Source organism: Bemisia tabaci, chromosome 1 (assembly GCF_918797505.1).
Source record: "Bemisia tabaci chromosome 1, PGI_BMITA_v3".
In the NCBI taxonomy this organism is placed as follows: Eukaryota; Metazoa; Arthropoda; class Insecta; order Hemiptera; family Aleyrodidae; genus Bemisia; species Bemisia tabaci.
In genome coordinates this window covers 54,047,313-54,068,084 of record NC_092793.1, presented here as the reverse complement: position 1 = coordinate 54,068,084, position 20,772 = coordinate 54,047,313, and the positions used below count along the sequence as shown (strand labels likewise).

The 20,772-nt window shown below is 41.4% G+C and overlaps 1 protein-coding gene across 1 annotated transcript in view; it reads left to right on the top strand.

Annotated features, from left to right (window-relative positions):
- Window positions 1-5,429: 5,429 nt before the first annotated feature.
- The window catches only part of LOC109043193 (neuropeptide FF receptor 2), a 71,287-nt gene continuing 55,944 nt past the window's right edge, over window positions 5,430-20,772 (top strand). The window contains exon 1 of the mRNA XM_019060317.2: window positions 5,430-7,373. Coding sequence (XP_018915862.2) covers window positions 6,815-7,373 — 559 coding nt within the window. The 5' untranslated portion in view covers window positions 5,430-6,814. The remainder of the gene's footprint in view (window positions 7,374-20,772) is intronic.

The window sequence follows — 20,772 nt, the reverse complement described above, 5'->3', positions numbered from 1 at the left end:
GCAAAAGTGCGTATCTTGGTTGCAGGATTTCAAAATATTCGCTCCTATTTTATTTTTTGAAAGGGGACCAAACCAACATCATGGTTTGACATTTTTACAGAATATTTCTCACATAGAGAGTGAAAACAAGCAAAGTTTTCAAGAAATGACTCCAGTATTTTTTAATGAAGGAACGGACGTATGACAAGAAGTCTGCAACACCGCAAACCGAAATAGTATGTAAGCAGTTTCACCATCGATTTACTCTTTTCCAGCTCTTTATATCCGTTCGTTTTGATTAGGTTCCAAGAACCTTTCTTTAGATTCTTGCAGGTAAGGATCACATAAAAGCGTACAGAATAAAGTTGCTGTTCCTATTTTATGGATGTGAGGGGTTGAATGGCAACCAGTAAACGCATGCAAGAACAGTTATCATCTCGGATTTTGCGCGTTTAACATCACTTTGAAAACGCAAAGAAACATTGGTGTCTGCTCATCAATTTGATGGAACATAGGTTTGTGCAATGGATTCGTAAGTATGCCTATGCTTCAATCGCACTCAATGGAGTAGAGACTCACCAACTGAAACCGACTGAAAGTTTTCTAAATTATTTTCGGTACTTATTAATTGTTCATCCTCTGAGTCTAGGGCATCTGAAAATTGAGTTCAGAGTGTTTGTGCAGTAACCAGCAAGACACCTCACTATTAGTGGCTCATCATTTTTCACTTGTCAGCCAAACTGATCACCCTCTTAATTATCTCGTATCATTTTTGTGTAAAAGATTTTTTTTACATGTCATTTAGATTCGTTTTGTTGACTAAAAATGCGTATGAATTGATACCTACCTCTCTTGTCATCTCACGTGATTATTTTTCTCATAAAAATTCACACTCCTGCCTTTCAAACTTGGCCGACATCTTAGACTTCGGGCACCAATTTTGACCGGGGGGGCTTTTTTGACTTCAATAATGAAATGTACGACCAAAATTACATAGGAAATGACATATCACTTGCCTTATCACGTAAAAATTTGAAAAAATGCACCCTCCTGCCTTTAAAATTTGGCCACCATCTTGGATTTGAGGCACCAATTTTGACCGGAGGACTGTTTTGACTTCAGTAATGAAATCTACGACCAAAATTACATAGGAAATGACATATCACTTGCCTTATCGCGTAAAAGTTTAAAAAATGCACCCTCCTGCCTTTCAAATCTGGACGCCATCTTGGATTGGGGGCACCAATTTTGACCGGGGGGTTGTTTTGACTTCAAATATGAAATCTGCGACCAAAATTACATGGAAAACGATACCTCACATGACAGGATATGCACAAGTGAAAATACCGATATTCCAGAGGCCTTATTATGGGCGCCATTTTGAATTTTAGGCATTTTGAGGGGTGCTCCGGGATCGGACAGTGCTAGCATTTTAGGATACTGTTTGAGAAAACCTATTAATGACGTTCACACAGGTTTTGATCACATTTTACATTGTTAACGGCGTTCTCACGATGATCCAACGCGAAAATTCGGCAAAACATAGCGAAATCAGGGCCCCCTGCCCCCCCGGCCCCCATGGCCTCAGAATTTTGGGCTCACTTGCGAAATTGAACCTTCTATAGGTAAAGATGATATCCTGAAAGTTTCATGCTTTCTTCCAGAAATGCACGATTGTTATGCTTATCCGCCCTACTACACAGGGATTGATATCTCACATGACACTATATGCGCATTTTAAAAAACCGAAATCCCAGAGGCCTTATTATGGCCGCCATTTTGAAATTTAGGCATTTTGGGGGGTGTTCCGGGGTCGGACCGTGGTAAACTTTTAGTATGTTGTTCAGGAGGACCTACTGATGACGTTTACATAGGAAAAGTTTGTTAAGCAATTTGTTCCGGGTCAAATCGTGTTTCTCCCTGACTAATAATGTTTAACAACGTTGTCACAATATATCTAAGAATTATTTATTGAAACGTTTTTTAATAATGTTCCAGAAACATTTCTAAAAACGTTTTGAAAATATTGTCTAAAATATAATGTCAGGCAACATTGCTGAAACATTGCTTAAACGTTGCTGCTTTACCTTTACAAAGCAATATCATCAAAAATGTTGCCTTGCAACGTTGCGGCAACGTACACATTGCTCCCTGCTTGCCGGGCGGGATAGATTGCCAAATATCGTAGAGCATATATAATCCAACATTCTGTAAGGTGGCCACAAGACATTTAAATGCCCTTATTCAATCAATGAATTTTTAGGTAAAAAATTGTGAATTCTCATTATGAGAGGAATTGTATGCGAATATAGTTGTAATAATATTAATAACATTGAATAATTACCCTAAGACGAATTGTATGTAAATATGTTTATATAAGTATCTTTGTTCTGAAAATGACGTTTTTGTGAAGCCAAATGTGCAAAAAGCAAAAGAATAAATAAATCGAATTAAATCAACTTATAGGGACCCTGGAACATCCTCGAGCAAAAATACCACCATACTGTGTTGCAGAGTGGAGGGCATCACCATCGGAGGGAACCATCTAAAAACACAGGGTGCTAATGTTAAAATCCAAGTTTATTTTGGGCTAGTTTGCATAAAATACGAAACTCTGAAAATCGGATTTTGAAATCTTCCAACCAGGGCCGGATTAAGGGGGTGGCCATATGGGCCGCGGCCCATGGCGGCAAATCTAGGGGCCGGCAAATTTTGTAATTTTTTTAAATGTAGATATAAAAAACAAAATCGGATTTAGAAAAAAAAATTACAAACGAGAAAAGGCTACAAAATCTCTGATTTCCTGAGAGTATAGTAATTTCTAATTTTGTCGTCTTTCTGTGATACAAGAGACAGCACCTTTAATTAGTCGAGTTAAGAGAGAAACCAAACACACAATTTGGCCTGGAACGGCGCGACTTAGGGAGAAATGATGACGAGGACTTAAATGAAAAGCAGAAGCCCTATCGGCGCGGCAATCGGCATGTAACACATATTAGCGCCTACAAGACTGCACGAATACTTCACGCATTGCATCAAACACAGTGCGGTTATTGTGGTCAGCGTGCAACGGATAGCGCCTACAAGAACGCATGAATACTTCACGCATTGCGCCAAAGACAGTGCGGTCAGGAGCGGTTGGCGTGAAACGCATAGCGCCTACAAGACTGTCGGAATACTTCACGCATTGCGCCAAACACAGTGCGATCAGCGCGGCGCGGCGCAGCGGCGGAAGTTAAAATTATTAAACCACATTTATGTTATGTCAAGGACCTTATCCACACAGGGATAGGTTTACGGAACTTAACTTTCGCGCAAAGTTCCGTGACCTTTTGCTAGTAGTGTTGACAGGGCTTTCCCAAAAAATGTGTTCAACACGAGTAAACGCGTCTTATGCACCCCTTCCCCGCTGGCATGTTTACTTGATGGTTTTTATTGATGTTTCAAAACGAATGAGAAGAGGGCGGCAAAACACAGGCGGCCCATGGGCGGCAAGTAGGAAAATCCGGCCCCAGGTCCAAATTAATCAATTTCAATTTGTTCGTCCGGGAGATTTCGACGATTTCGCTGGCCGCATAGCAGCCTCTCGGGGCGCGAAGCGGTTAGGAGGCCAACTCCCTAGTTATTAATACCTTAATTTTTCAAAAAATGCTCTTATGCTCCTTTTCCTCCAAGTCCCTCATATGTGGTCCCATCCGGAACGAACTACTTAGTGATAGCACATTGAATAGTTTGGTTTCTACGACTATTTACTTAGAGAGGGTGATCGTGGAAAAAGTTTGGTTCAAATTAATAAGTTTTCAGGGCGTATAACTTAGAAGCCTACAAATCGGCAACTTAGAGGTGCGGCTCGCAGGGAGCAAACGGTAAAGCGGATAAAGTGGGTAGAGCATGGAAGATGGAGCAGACGATTCCCACCTTGGACTGACCCTTACAATTGGGTGCATTTAATCAAAAAAGACCTATTCGCGAGGGGGAAACAATCGCAGATACATCCTTTTCCCTTGAATATCTGTCCAATTATCACATCTCATAAATCCCGTCACTCACCTCCTCCCCCCACCCCGATCCGGGCGTTTGATCCCCCCACCCCCACCTCTCGAAAAAGTAAGATTTATGAATATTGTTTGCATACGCCCTCCCCTCTCACCGCCGTTCTTTTCCACCCCCTTTCGATCATGGGCGGAGCCGCGGTGCTGTTGCCGAACTGAGCGATAATTCTTTTATTCAATCAAATTAACACTGAATGATTTCTGATCATTTAATTCCAGTCACTACGTGGGAAAAAATTGCTGTTGAATTAAATCAACTTGCGAAATGATGAAAGTCTGTGCGACATTTCTCAAACCCAAGTAGCATTTCTCAACAGGAAAAAATCGCTATTTATTGCGATTTTATCGGCGATAAAATCGCCAGGATCATCAACATCTGAGCGATTATCCGCGATCTTATCGCGATAAAATCGCGCTTTTATCGCCTGACAATTTATCGCGATATTTTCGAAATAAAAATCGGGATGAATAGCGATTTAATTTCGATTTTATTGACGAAAATTGATCACAATTTTATCAAACCAAAAATTGCGATGTGTAGTGATTTCATCGCCATATATCGCAATTTTCAATTAATTCAATGCGATATCTCGATATATTGCCACCGATATAATCGTGATAACCAACCATTGAAATCGCTATTTATCGCGATCACTGCTACTTTGGAATGTTTGATTAAACACTCCGGTTGTTAATTTACAGTCGAAGTAGTCATAGGTATCAACATTTGAGAGTTGTCTCACAGTTTTTAATACTCCCCATGCCATTCAAGTTAGCATCCTTTTTTCTCGTGTAGACATAGCTATTTACTAGACAGCTTCTCTGGTATGGTCATGTTCAACGATTGACGGATGACAGATTGCCTAAGAATGTAACAGATTGGGCTCCTCTTTGGAGGAGACGTAGGGGACGCCCAGCAAAATTGTCGATAGTGACATTCAAGATTAAATTACGAAATGCAATTTACCAGATGACCTCTGGGTCGATAGACAAGGATGGCGATCAGGTGTACCACCTGTTCGAACACTGGTGCAGAACTTCCCAAAGAGGTTCGGAAATTTAAATAAAATTCGTTTTTTTCATCTCCTTTACATAGTTCCTCGACGAGCGGTTAAAGGGCGGGACATTTCGACAACGCTGGCGCCTGAAAAGACGACGTGAGTGGCCTAATCGCCACGCGAACTCGGCCAAAAATTCCTGCCAAGAAACGGCTGGAAAAATGCCACACCGGGCGAAGTCGTTTTCCGAATTTTTTTCGCAATTAATCGAGGTTCGTCGGAGCTTAAGGAGGAAGACTGAAGTAGGTTAATGTAAAGGTAGGATTCAGTACCCCAACACTTGCCACGTAACCCAGTCTTCGGGGCGAGGGGCGACGGAGGGAACATGCGCCCCTGTGTCCCTTGTGGTGGCGCGGCGCCCCTCCTCGCGAGCCGTGGAAGGTGCTTCGCCGCCCCGTGCAAAGAGTCGAGTACAACCAGTGAGCATCGGGCCTCGCCACGCGCTGCAGTTGCTTCCTCCAAGGCGCCGTTTTTATTTTTTTTTAGCCTCATTTTTATTTTCCACCTCGCACTCCTGTGTTTAGTCAACCCAATTACGCTCGCGCGGCCCTCGAAATCCGCCGACTCCATCAACTGTGACACCCCAGATTCATGACCAGCAGCATCTCCACGGCTCCTCTCGTCGGGCTTTCTCATCGAATCGTTCGATCGTTCACGTTACAATCGGAAGTGCAGGATTTTCTTTTTTATCAGGATTATTTGTGTTACTGTTAAATGTGTCACTCGAAAATTTGGAACTGGAGCGTTCAATCGGCTATCTTCCTTTCCGACCTGCAGATTTTACATTTTCTGGGTTTCGGAAAAGCTTCTTCGAATTTCAAACAAAATAAAAAATGAAACTGTATGGAAGTACGTCGAACAACTTGGGCTGTAATCAGGCAGGAGATGTGAAGGAAGTTTATTTACATCAAGAGCTACAACCAGCGTTATATTGAGATGAACAATTTTTTGTGTTGAAATTGAGAGAAATTGAAACATATCACCTCATGCAGGCATAGTGAACAAAACATATTTTGACGGCAAATCCCGCGGAAACATTCACATATCAGTTCGAGTAAGATCGAAACACTTTTCGAGATTTTAGTGGAGCATATCACCTCATATCATCGAATTTCCAGCAATTACCTACCAACTTTTTTACCGGACTTTATCGGCTCACCAGGCTTACAAGGCAGATCAAACTAATGCGCTCAACTTAAATCTTTGACTCGCCAAGAAACCAGAATCAATGTTAAATCTCCATGATAGAATGTAAAAACGACAGATCCGAATCTAAGTAATCAGAAATCACTGAAGACTAATAGAACCTGCCTTGGAAAGTGATTTCTCCCCAGAGCGATCAGATAAGAACGGATGATTTTGCCGCTTATAGAGGAGATGTAACTTCTGCCGGTCAGGTGTGTCCTCTTGGTGTCAGCGTAGCCCTACTTTCCCGCGGAGCATAAAAGTTTTTTTTGGAGAGCCTCTAACGATTTAGTGTTACTCTAGATTCCTCGAGTCCACCTCGGATATTGGCTCTATACATTTCTAGAGAAAGATTACCTTCGGTGAGTTTGTAGGGCTCCGACGGAAGATCCGGAGTCTGCGGCGACGCGGAGTATCGGCTGGGTGGCTCCGACAGTGGCGGGAGCGTCGTATGTGTGCGTGGAGGTAGGGATGTGCGACGGCATCTCCCGGCGGAGGGCGCCGGCCCTGGACGTGGAGGCCCCCGGGGAGCCGTGAGCCATGATCAAGTACCGGAGCCTTGTCTCGAGCTTCGCCGAGTTCTCGGCGTACGGACTCCCGGGGCTGGAGGCGGGGGCGCGGCTCGTGGAGGTGGAGGCGGCGCGCCGTCTGAAACGGGCCGAGACGAAGCGCTCCCACGAGGAGGGCTTCACGTTCGGACAGAGCATCCAGGAGCTGACCAGGAAGACGGCTTTGGTGCGGGCCCTCAACGACACCGTCTCGGAGCTCCTCTCGGGCAACGGGAACCTGTCCGGCTCCGCGGAGCTCTACGACTCGGAGGTGACGTTCGCGACCTCCGTGGCCAACGTCACCCTGCCGACGGCCCAGGAGCCCATCCAGTTCTACCGGCACTCCTTCGCCCTTACCGTTGTCTTCTGCATCGCCTACATAACCATCTTCGTCGTGGGGCTCATCGGCAACATGTTCGTCATAGCCGTCGTCTACCGCTCGCCCAGAATGCGCAACGTCACCAACTATTTCATTGTCAACCTCGCCATCGCTGACATGCTCGTCGTTATTCTTTGCTTGCCGGCCACCCTCCTTTCCAACATCTTCGTCCGTAAGTACACCCATCAATTCTTTTAAAAGAGCCAGAATATGAACTACTTCTGTATTAACGCGGATGGACCGGTTGCTCATTGCGCAAGTCACAGGATCTTGTTGTGACTGTTGAGTCTTATGGCTTGGTTATTGAGTCATGATAATCGCGCAAATGCCAAATTTTTACGTGTTTAGACGAGCCTTTCGGCCTTCTTTGCACATGTCGGTACCCATGATATTGAATAGTAGTCGATGTCTAGAAAGAAGGAGAGAGGAATACACGTCTTATGAAAAAGATGGAGGAGCGAATAAGGAGAGGAAGGACGAGAATGAGGCGTAAGGAAAAGAAATGAGGAGGAGGAGAAGGAGGGGGAAGAGAAGACAAATTTATTTTTCCTTTTTTCCTCTTCTTCCTTTTCTTTTCCTCTTTGATTTTCTTTCTCTTATCCTCCTTTTCCTTTCCTTTTTCTTTTCCTTCTTCTTAGTTGTCCGATTTCTATTGCGTTCCTTTTTGACTTATCAAAAATTGAGCCAGAAAAAGTTTTTCCAATGCAACAAAACCTCCCTATCCCCAAGATCGTCGCCTAAAAAAAAGCGTCACGGGTATATCTAGCGAAAATATTGAACATTTCCGCATCAATTGGTCGCATGAAAACACTATCTGATTGCGCACGGAAGTATACAGCGTTAAATGAATATTTACTAGAAGTATTCAGCATTTCCAGTTACATCAGCTAATCGACAGAAACATCCCACGATCAGAGAGCGTTTCCGGCGATCAGCTGATGCAACAGGAAATGCTGAATATTCATTTGACACTGTACACTTTTACGCGCATTTGGAAAGTGTTTCCGGCGATCCGCTGATGTAGCCGGAAGTACTGAATATTTCCGGTGAATATTCACTTAACGCTGTAACTTGTGCGCACAATCAGTTTCCGGCAGTCAGCTGATGTAACCGAAAATGCTGAATATTTTCGGTGAATATTCACTTGACACTGTATACTTTCGCGAGCATAGTGAGCAGAGACTGTTTTCGACGATCTGTTGATGTAGCCAAAAATGCTGAATCAGGCAAATATAAACTTGTCTCGGTAACTTTCGCTTCAATTCAGAGGGTGTTTTCGGCGACCAGGTGATGTGACCGGTAGACTGAATATATCCCGGCATCATTCACTAAATGCTGATGCAACCGGAAATGGTGGGTATTTCCGGTAAATATTCCATTGATTCTCCTTTTTTAAGACGAGGATTTCCTGGATGAGAAGGCGTTATTTAGTATTGCACTAGAAAACTTCGTCTGTCTCATTTTAAAGTAATACAGTTTTTCGGCATTATTGCCATGTAAAGCCTTATTGCATTAGTTAAACGCCCTAGCTACGGTTAGGCCGACAACGAATTTTGGACAATGAAAAAAAGTTACTTTGGACAAACGTTGGCAGCCTCATATCAAGATGAGAATTTTTCCAGCATTTTTGCCACTTTTAGGGTTCTTCTGCGGTAGGACGCCTCAGCGCTGGTTAGACTGACAACAAGGATTTAGATCACGGAAAAAAAGTTCTGATGTTTTCGAAAAAATTGCTCATATTGAAGTGAACCTCTGAAATGAAAGCATCCTCCTCTGGAGTATTGAGGACATTTCATAAAGAGCATATTGCAAAAGTGCATATGACTCGCTGCATATAGCTCATTCGGAAGTGGCGCCCTCTTTGATATTTTCCTTTTACATAAGAGGACTGAAAGTATATTCATGCCGTCTATTCTCAATTTCTCAAATTGATTATCTCAAAACGAACTCGATACCTGCTGTTCATACAAATATGGCTTCTTATAATTACGATCTATTGCGTTTTACGAAACTAAAATCTATTTATTTTTATTTTTTATATACATTAAACAAATGAAGAATGAACAAATTTAAGTTGTGAAAGTAAAACGAAAGGACGCGAAGTTGAATTAATGACCCTTAAGAATAACACCGTGTTTTATTCGACGTTTCGGTACCGCTACTGAAAGAGTGCCAGATACAATTTGAGGTGCACTCCTTTTGTATCCATACGTTTTAGGGTTCAACCGAGAAGAAGGGTTACTACCTTCCACTAATGGAATGGCGAATTCCACTAAAATAGCTGCGCGCGGTGATTTCCACCGCAAGGGAGCGAATCCGGAATCGGCGGGCGCGGCTCTGTGAAATCCAACTGTCAACTAAGGATTTTATTTTTATAATTTATTCCCTTCACTGCGATGGAAAGGGAGGAATTCGAAGCCCTCGCATCAACTTTCCAAATGATTTACTCCGAATTTCTATTGCTTAAAATCCTCTCAGTACGCGCTTGTGGGTCAGATCCACTTGAGATTTCTTGTGTTCAGAAATTACGTTAACATGTTACACCACGCACATACCTCACGTAAAATAAAGATCCATTTGATTTTTCCTTCAATAAAATTATTCTAAAGCAGGGCCGGATTTACCTACTTGCCGCCCAATGACCGCCTGTATTTTGCCGCCCCCATATTCTCTTGAAATATCTTCATCTTTATAAATATATTATTTTGAAACATCAATAAAAACCATCAAATTAACGTACAGCGGGGGGGGGGGGTGAATAAGCCGCGTATACTCGTAATTGGACACGTTTTTTGCGAAGCTTTGTCAACACTACTAGCAAAAGTTCACGGAACTTTGCGCGAAAGTTTAGTTCCGTAAACGTATCTCTGTGCGGACAAGCGGCCTTCCATTTATAAGAAATGAACGAAAAAAGTAGCAAAGAACAAACTGACCGCACTGTGTTTGGTGCAATGCGTGAAGCATTCCAATAGTCTTGTAGGCGCTATGCGTTTCACGACGACCACTGCTGACCCGCTGCGTTTGACGCAATGCGTGAAGTATTCATGCAGTCTTGTAGGCGCTAATATGTGTTACATGCCGACCGCCGCGTCGAGGGCTTTTCCTTTTCATCTCAAGTCCTCGTAATCATCGCTCTTTGTGCCGCGCCGTTCCTGGCCAACTTGCGTGTTTGGTTCCTCTCTTTACTCGACTAATTAAAGGTACTGTCTCTTGTATCACCGAAAAACGACAAAATTAGAAATTACTATACTCTCAGGAAGTGGAGATTTTGTCGCCTTTTCTCGTTTGTAATTTTTTTTTCTGAATCCGATATTTTTTCATACTTACGTTTAAAAAATTGCAACATTTGCCGCCATGGACCGCGGCCCATGTGGCCACCTCCTAAATCCGGCCCTGTTCTAAAGTACAAGTAGAGAAATCTGAGTTCAGAAAATTCTTATACAAAAAAGAAGTTCGAAAGTAAATGAGTTAAACCGTATATTTCAATATTGACTGTGAAAAAGATTAAAGAAAGCACAATTGTTTTCTCGGACAAAACCTGACAACAGCATTACTTACCAACGCTTTTAGCGACAGTTCTGGAAGCGAATGATGTCTCTAGCCCTTTATTCTATCTTTTCCGGAACTAAACTGTACTAATTATCAAGTAAATCAGCCTCATCGCTGAGGAAGTGAGGACTTGTCCTGCATACAACTCTCGTTTCCCAAATACTCTTTTCACACCCTCTTTGCCAGCAAATAGTGTTCCAGATTTTTCATCGCTATATAGAGAAGCAATTTTCCCAGCCATAAGGCCAATTTTGGCGAGAAAACGGAAACTAGGTTAACCTGTGCTCAGGAGGGAAGGTTGAAAACAGCTTTTTAGAAAAACAGGATAGGTCTTATTCGAGATTATATTCATTCAACTTTGTTTTGAAGAGTAATTCGGACGAGGAACTTGATGTGACGTGAGAGATAGAAGCTAAAAATTAAAGGGAAATTGATGAAAAAGGGGGACCGGGAACAATTGCCGGCTTTAATCAAAATACGAAAGATCGCGAGGATAGAGAAGATGAAAGTGGGATCTGCCGGCTGAGAGAATGGGCTAACCTAATTTTGAGGAGTGTCTCCGACGTGACGTGTTGCCGCGTGAGTCGTGAGATGAAATCAGTTCCCAGTGGTAATTTTTGCAAGTTGGTAACATTGTTTTCCCCTCATTTAATTCTACTAAAAATAATCGATTCTAGATGAAGCAGTCAGTTTCGTTGAAAAAATACCCATGGTCGCTCTCGCATGCATACTTACATTTGAATCGACGAAATTCAGTGTTAACTTGTGAGAGCTGCCACCGGAAATTTCACAACTGAGCAAGGAAAATCTGATAATTCGCGTCAAAGCGCCAACTTTCAGCTTCCTTGTCTTCTTTACATTACGGCCGTCAGTAGCTGAGATCTACAATAGAGGAACTAATCTATAATCATATAATGGAATACCTGAAATCAAAAAGAATGAAAAAATGAATTATCCCTTAATTCTAATTGTTTTGAGTCAGGCGTTCGAAAGGCTTCGTAGTGCTTTCAAATTTAGCAGGGTATTTAAGGGCTGCCAAGGAAAAGTGATAATATTGTTCTTGAGATTGCGATGCATGAGGAATAATTAAGCATGCAGTAACTACTTGAAAAATCAATGCAAGGCGTGGCATTACCCTTAAAGGAAGAAAAAGTCACAATACGTTAATTTATTGGAGACGCGCAATTCACATTGATAAATCGGAAATACCAAAACCAAGAACCGTTTCAGATTGTGCCGTGTGTCATCTACTGAGATAAACTTGCTAATTGGGTCGATTACAATAATTATTCTAACTTGAAAGTGTTTTCTTGCATCATTTTGCTCGCAGGTGAAACTCTTCAACTGTAAGAAAATGCAAAACGCCTTCAGTTTTTGCGCAGGCAACATAGGAAGCTCTGGAACACGACTAATTGCATCGCGGCGCTACAATCAAACTGGTCATTGATATTGTAGTCTCGGGTTTCATGGTATTGTTGTACTGTTCGTGAGCGTGAGTGGAACGCAGAAATAGTTATCAAAGACAAGAATCCTCTAAATTTTGCGCAGACAATATGAGCTGCACGGTTTGAACTTCCTTGGAAAGTAAATAAAAAAAAAACAGATAAAAAAAAATTCAGAAGGCACCAACATACTGTTGAAAACAATCTTAACGTTTCGGAACGAACGTCAACGTAACGTAAGGAGAATGGAAATGGATCTTGGATTTTTCTTTTCTCCCCGACCAAAGTCGTATTCTACGGCAAATGTTTTTGACTGGGATCGAAAAGAGATAGTATCCACAGGGCGCAAAACGTAGTTTGATGAATAAATACAACTTTCGGGCCGCAGATGATCACTCGGATTAAATGCCAAACTAGCATGGGTCACACTCCCTTATTCAATCAGTCGCACAGAATCTGATTTCGATATCACGTTTTTGACCACAAATTATATTCATGCATGGCCTTTTTGATATATATGACAGATATACTTAGAAAAAAACAACAAATTTTGGTCTTCATGTGGTCACCCATAAAAAGGCCGATGTATGCCGACACGAATTCTGACATGCAAAGGAAGAACACTGCATGAGCCCTTAGACGTTGCCAAAATTCCTCTGATAAAAGAAGATTTTGCAGGGATATCTGTGAATATTTTTCCTCAAATTCTTCAGAGTAATCAATTTGATATCAAATCTAAATTATCTTAAAATTTCAAAAGCAAATATTCATTACTCTTCTTAAAAGTAAGTATTTTATCGGAGGAAATTTTGCAACCTTTGAGTGTTCATCCGGTGATTTCTCCTGGCATACGGCAGAATTTTACGTCATTTTTTGAACGATTGCACAAACTGCATTATTTAACTCGTTTTTAACTTTTTTGGATCGAAAGGGAAAAAATCGACAAGCACCAAAACATCGTTGTAAAATAAACCCAAAATTTAGCAGTCATGATCAGCTAGAGTGTGTTGAAAAAAATTGGTTTCGGAAAATGTTTGCTCTACTCAAAAATTCCTGGTGCTTTCAGAGGTCAACAAATGGAATACGGGTCGAATTTTGGGCTCGGAAATTTAAACGACAGCCCTCTCCCCCCTTCTCCAAAAAATTTAGTGATTTGAAGGGACATTTTGCATACTAACATGAAGACATAGGCTGTTCAAAAAGTATTAAGACAAATACTATAAACTTCAAAAGTAAACTATGTAGAGGGCTTTTTTTTTTTTTTTTTTTTTTTTTTTTTTTTTTTAAGCCTGGCCTATTAGTTTTCTTGTGAGATCAAGGTAAACTAATTTGGCTCAAAATTTTATAAGTTATGACACTTTGAAAAGCGAAAGTTTTGTTGCCACCTACGACTTTTAGCTAGGATTTTCGCTCGCCAAAATTACGATGCTAATATCCTCCTAAAAGAAGGAATGCTAAAAAATGAATGAAAAGTATAAGAAATCAGGATCTGACCGCGTTCAATGTTAACAATTTGAAAAATATGTTGGCTCTGCATGTGTTAAAGATACATATCAGCGTAAAAAAATGCTTGTCGTGCCTTTAAAATGACAAAAGTTAAAACAGAAAAGCAGTGAAATGGTGTCTTCATTCACATGGAAAGTGTGCTTCCATAACCGTTCAGGATTCTAAACCTTGGCTATTTTACGATGAATGACCCAAAACAAAATCGTTTCATTTACTCGAGCCTCCGCTTTTCAAGAAAAGTATCGAGCGTTGGAGACCCTTTGGAAGGACCCTTGTGCGCGGCAACGTCGGAAACTGCGGCTTGAAAACGGCTTTCGCCCGAAACAAAACGGCGCTGACTGGAGTTTCACTGGAGACCGAAGACGCAGAGAGCTTTGGAGCTTTTGTCATTAGGCCAGGCGAGACTTTTCATGCTCGAGGTCCTCCCATCAGCCCCCTCTCCCCGCTCCCACCCTGACTCCCCGCTCCCCGCCGCGCTACGATCCCTGCTAGTACGCGGCTCTCCGAACAGCGTTGACGACTTGGCCGGAAATTCCTCGGGATCCCTGCGAGGGGATGTTCATTTCATCGGAGGAGCGGCAAGCATGTCTCTGACCCACTGCCACCGTGACCGCCACCCGCACATCCCTCGCCCAACCCCTCAACCCCAGCCCACCGCGCCGCGCAGTCTCGTGTCACACCCGCACATGGCAGCGTCCCACCGATTTCGAGGGATCGTACGCATAGTCCAGTAAACGAAGGGAAAAAAGAGGGGGTTTGATGAACAAATTAGTAACAAGCTAATTTTTCCCCCCGTTGATAGTACCCATTGAGAGGACCATTTTCCCAAAAGTCCCCATCCCTACCCCCCTAGGGATTTTTGCTAGCCCCCCTCAAAGTTGAAAAATCCCCCTCTGATTCAAAGCGCTATAACTCAGACCCTAATGTAGCTAGACACCTCTAATTTTTTTTAAAATGTCCGTCTTGATATGCTCTTTAAGAAATTTTTAATAATCATGCAAATTTTTCCACGGAAAGCTGAAAATTTTGAAAAAATTCGCAAATTTTTAGAAATCGAATTGCCTCTTTTTCACAAAGAGCGTGATAACTTTTTTCTAACTGCAACTATGAACTTTTTGTTTATTAGAAACTTTGTAGGGAACACAATTTCCTTTCAATTGGTCCTCTTGAAGTAAGGATTCGGACAATGAGTTGGGTGGGAGAGGAGCCGAAACATGACGCAGTGCGATGTCGCGCGGCGCCGTGCCGCACCCAGCGCTGAGCGGTACGCCTGGCGACTAGAGGGGCTGGCGATCGTCTTGATAGTCACATACTAAGTTGACTTCAATCGACATCGTTATATTTTTTCTGAGCATATACTGTGACTTGTGGCAAATATTTTGCCGTACTTAGGAAGAAAGCCTCATGACAGTTCGAATGTTGCCGAATTTTCTCTTATACGATATTTTTCTATATACCTACGTAAAATTATGAATATTTTTTCAATAGGTACCCTATCAGACACCGTAAACAAAACTGTGTATTCGATTCCCTGAAAATTTGCAAGAAAATTGCTCACAAGTTTGCCGGAAAATTCTTATTATATCAGAGGAAATTGGGCAACGTCCGAATGTTCATACGGCGTTCTTTCTTGGCATGGCAGTATTGCGTCGCTTCATTTGACTATGAACGGATTAAGATGGTGGCCGAAGCATCCTTAAAAACACGACATCTCGATGAAAAGACGGTGCCGAGCATTTTGTTCAGCATGCCGCTTTCACCACGCTTCCTAGGAAAAATGAATGGAAATATCCTATAGACAAAGTGCCGACCAGCGGTCAAGTTCCGAATCTGAGGGTAGGAACCAGGATGGCTCCAGGAGTCGGAGGATGTATTGTACACGGAGAAAAAAATCTCGTGCGTGGGACCCGAAGTTTAGGTCATATGGATCTCTGAAGTTTTCGGATTGAGCATCTGAACACTTAAGGTCTAGCTGCCGAAGTTCAGGTCTGACATTTGAAACTTCAGTTCTTACATCTGAAGTACTTCGGTTCTCACATCTGAAGTACTTCAGATGTAAGAACTGAAGTTTTAGATGTCAGACCTGAACTTCGGCAGCTAGACCTTAAGTGTTCAGATGCTCATTCCGAAAACTTCAGAGATCCATATGACCTAAACTTCGGGTCCCACGTACGAAATTTTTTTCTCCGTGTATGAGGCGCGTACTGAAAATGACCGCGGTGGAAGGGTTCATTCTCTCTTTATGCTGCAAGAGTGTGTGAGAAAATGCCGTAAAGATGGCCGAAACTTGCTACTTACGGAGATATTGTCAATATGTACGTATCTTGTGCTCTTAAGCGATACACTAAGCATTCATCTTTTGTTTTCGACGATTATCCTAATTATTCAACCACAAAAGGTCAAGAAAAATTAGGAAGAGCAAAAAAAAAAAAAAAAAGAAAACATCAGCCACAATAAATTTCACTTTAGCAATGCAATGTAGGTACGAAAACGCAGGCTGAATTTTTCTCAAATTCACAAAATAAGAAAAAGCTCATTGCAGCTGTCAGTGAGGAGTTGAGAAAAGTTGGTGTCGAGGTGTTTATTGCAGAGGCCGATGCAGATCGGGATATTGTCTCGTCTGCCATTTTGAAAGTTGAGAGAGGAGAAACAGTTGTTATGGTAGGGACGGACACTGATCTTATGGTTATAATGTTAACATTAATCAAGAGAAGGAAACTAAAAATATTTTTCAAAATTCCTGGAACTTCAAAAAATCCTGGTACTCTGTATAATATCGTGAAACTAGTCGACGATTTTAAGCTAACTAGTTCTTCTCTTCTTTTCGCTTATGCAATGACAGGATGCGACACCACCTCCGCTCTTTTCAGGACAAGTAAAATAAAAGCATACAACCTCCCAATTAATGATTCTTCTTTACAAAAAGATGTTCTAATTTTTAATGAGTCGAATGTTGATAAGGAAAGAATAGGCACAGTAGGCGAAAAATATTTAATTCATTTTTATGGGGGAGCCAACTTAACTCAAATTTTAGATGAGTGCCGCTTCATAATGTATTCAAGAAAAGTTGCTAAAATGTCCTTAAGATCTAAATTTGAGATGGTGACTCTTCCACCAACATCATTAGCGGTGAAACAGCATAGCTTTAGAGTTTACTATCAAATTCAAGTTTGGCTTGGAAATAGTTCTCTCGACCCGAGAGAGTGGGGATGGAGGGAAGAAGAGGGAATAAGCGATGAAAGAAAATTTTTATTACCTATTCATTCTACATTAAATTTTGCGCCTGATGATGTTATATAGATGACCTCCTGTAACTGTGAGTCTGGTTGTGGCACAAACTGTAAATGTTTTAAAAAAGGGCTCTGTTGTTCAGCTATGTGTCGTAATTGTAGTGGCGGAACGTGTAAAAATATATTACAGGCCGTCGAAGAATTTGAAGAGGACCATCCATAGGTTTTTGCCCGAAATAGTTCTAAGTATCGTCTTGAACTTGCTAACAGCTAACTTTATGTGTCCATTTTCGTTATTTTATGTCATTATTGTTTTGTTACTGATAATTTTTACGATGATTGCTTTTATTTGCTGTTCAATTAATTTTAACCTGAAAATTAACGAATGCCATCAATAATAGAGTACATCGCTTAGAAGGTGACATTTTTGTAATACCCATGTAGGCATTTTCTTTCGTATTAAATATTTGTTTTTGCTCTAATTTTTCGTAGAGCTGTGTGTTCTTTCATAAGTAAAACTATTAGGTAATTAAAGATATCCATAAATTTCCACCTCAATCTAATTCTATACTCATTTATTCCTCTTATTCAGTCATGTTTACTACTAACTAATTGTAAGTTTCAAAATGTTTCACTCTCAAAAAAATAAATAAAAAAAAGGAAGGAAGCGAAAACGCGTCCAAGTGGAAACAGCTTCATTCAAATATAATGTAATTATTTATAGCCAAACATATTGAAAAATTTATGGTTTTGAAAGATAAAATTTATTTGCAGTTCACAAGAATGTTGCCCTCTTAGAATTGAAGAAAAAAAAAATTCTAGGAGTGGGCTTTTTGAGAAACATGCCGCCATGAAGCATTGAGTTGGGGCGGTTCTATGTGAGTGCTGCGTGTTATTATACGCTGCGCTGCGCCGCGCTGAGCCGCGCTCTGCCGGACTTCCACCCCCCTCTCATCCTCACCCTTTGCTCCTACCTTAACTTCCAATACACCATTTGATAGGAAATTGCGTCCTCTAAAAATTTTCATATAAGTATAAATTCCATTTTTTAATCGATAACGGAGTTATTCCGATTTATTTAAAAAAAAATAATTCCATTTCATAAATTTTGAATTTGTTTTAAAATTTTCTTAACGATCTCTTGATAAATTTTGATGACCAATGGTTTCATTTTAACGTACGTATCAATACGAACAATTTAAAAAAAAATTGAGGTGTCTAACTATAATAGGAGCCAAGTTACAGCAGTTTAATTGGAAGGGGGGATTTTTCAACTTTGAGGGGGGCTAGCAAAAATCCCTAGGGGGCTAGGAATGGGGACTTTTGTGAAAATACGCCCCTCAGTGGGTATAATCAGCGGTAAAAATTTCAGCTTGTTACTAATTTGTTCCGCATAAATCCCTTCGTTTACTGGACTAGCACTCCCGACTCGTAGTATTGCTTCCATCCCTTCCCTCTCCCCGTTCCCCATCTGTTCTTGGCCCGCAACAGGCTCTCAACTCGTGAGCTCAGCGACTCCTCATACGCCATCAAAATACGTCGTGTTCTCTCGGACAACCGGAGTTTCCGCAAAAATCTGGCCGGTGACGGATGGTTTTTCTTTTGGAAGGTAGTCGAATGGGTCTGTCGCTTGCAAGAGTTACGGCCAATAATGTACTTTCTAAGCGTAAATTCACTCGAAAATTACGTAGGACACATCAGTAAAGTCTGGAATCCATTCCTCAGCGTGCAATCTGCGTGGTTTGGACCACGCTTTTTCAAATTTACCGCGTATTTGGGCAGATTTCCTCGGTGGTCGGCAGTCTGCAGGTTTGCCCGAAGAGAGACTTTACCTATAAATTAACAAACAATCTCGCGACCTGTTATAAACTCTCTTTGCGTAAGACTTTAATTGCTATGAAGCTTTTGTTTGTGCCAATTAAAGAAAGAAAAGGGTAACAAACGCTTGAAAACGATTAAAATCATACAATGAAAAAAGTTAGTGAAATTGTTTGTTTAGTTGGGTTAGTTCTTGAACTCCTCTGCCTGTGCAAACCTAGTCGGCGGTGACCGAGAAAAACTGCCCGAGGACGCGGGAAACTTGAAAAAGCATGCTACAAACTACGTAGATTGCGCGTTTAGGAATGGATTTCGGTGATTTTCATGCAATTTCACCCGTAAGAGTGAATTATTTGGCTGTATTTCATGAGTGTAACTGACCCATTCTGGCGAGCACTGTAGAAAAAAAAGCGGGAAAGGTCTAATACGTTCGTATTTGAGAAGCGCTTTGGGTTGTCGACATCTTTAAACTTCCTGTCGACAAATAAAAAAGTGCGTAGAGTGTAAAAGGAGAACGCGAAGAATCAGGAGTTGGCGAAAACCTATGTTTTGTTCCACTGAATTTGAACGTGTTTGGACCTCATGCCCAAATTTTAAACCGTTAAATATTTTACATTGAAGCCGCGCTGCGACGCGACGCCGCTGTGTTATCAAAGAAAGCCGTAAGTGAAAAAATTAGGTTTCGAAAAAAAAAGAAAAAAGAGAAAAAAGTGAATTTGAAAAATTGAATTAAAGTATTCCTACAGTCTTGTAGGCGCTATGCGATTCACGCCGACCGCTGCTGAGTGCACTGTTTTTGACGCAATGCGTGAAGTATCCATGCAGTCTTGTAGGCGCTAATATGTGTTACATACCGACCGCTGCGCCGAGGGTTTCTATTTTCATCTCAAGTCCTCGTCATCAATGCTCTCTGCGCCGCGCCACTATAAGCCAAATTGTGTGTTCAGTTTCTCTCTTAACTAGACTAACTAAAAGTGCTGTCTCTTGTAACACGGAAAGAAGACAAAATTAGAAATTACCATACTCTCAGGAAGTGGAGATTTAGTCGCCTTTCCTTGTTTGTAATTTTTTTCCTGAATCCGATTTTTTTTACCTACATTAATAAAAAATGCAAAATTTGCCGCCCGCTAAATTTGCTGCCATGGGCCGAGGCCTATGTGGCCACCCCCTAAATCCAGCCCTGTTGATAACGATAAAATCGACTTGTAACTGATGATCGCAGCTTCTCCGCTCATGGTCTATGGGGCCATTGAAGGCCATGCACAAGAGCGACAAGAAGCTTGAAAAACGGTATTTTGTGGGCCAAAAAATATGAACCCACCTTCTCAAGTGGCTACAAATTTTCCTCTGTATCTTCCCTCGATTTTAGTTACATACGAGTCTGAGCCGAACTCTTACTTAACAATTTTCTAGTTTGAGCAGGCCATAGCCATGCCATGCTACAGAAAAACGTCGTATGAAAATTCGAAAGTTGTCAAACTTCCTTGGAAAAAACGGTTATTTTCGAAAAGAGTTATGTATATTCCAGAGTACCTGTATAGCGAGAGTATGGACAGATCGCTTCATGGAGGTCTTCAAAGGGTCTATTGGGCCCGAAAGTGCAGCCATCTTTTTAACCAACTTCCAACACACAAAATTTCACTGCCAGTCTGCAGAGTCTGCAAATTCCAATTCTAACCAAGATGACCAAGAATGTACAGAAATGGTCGTTCTTCCGCATAAATGAGTAGATTTATGCAAAAACTGAGTCATATACGTGCTTTATAAACGACGGTTCGTAACAACAGTATTAGTAAATCGTTCTGGATAATTGAAATTCATTTAGGTTGGCTGCGTTTCTGGGCCCTCATTGTATTCGCAGAAGCATCGGTGAAGACCTGATGGATTTTCAGAGTTTCACGTCTGCCCATACTCTCGCTATACAGGTACTCTAGTATATATTCTCCCTTGAAATTTTCAGATAGTGTTGATCCGCTCGCGAATGAAATTCTCTGAAAAATTGAACAAAAAATATATTCACAGACTC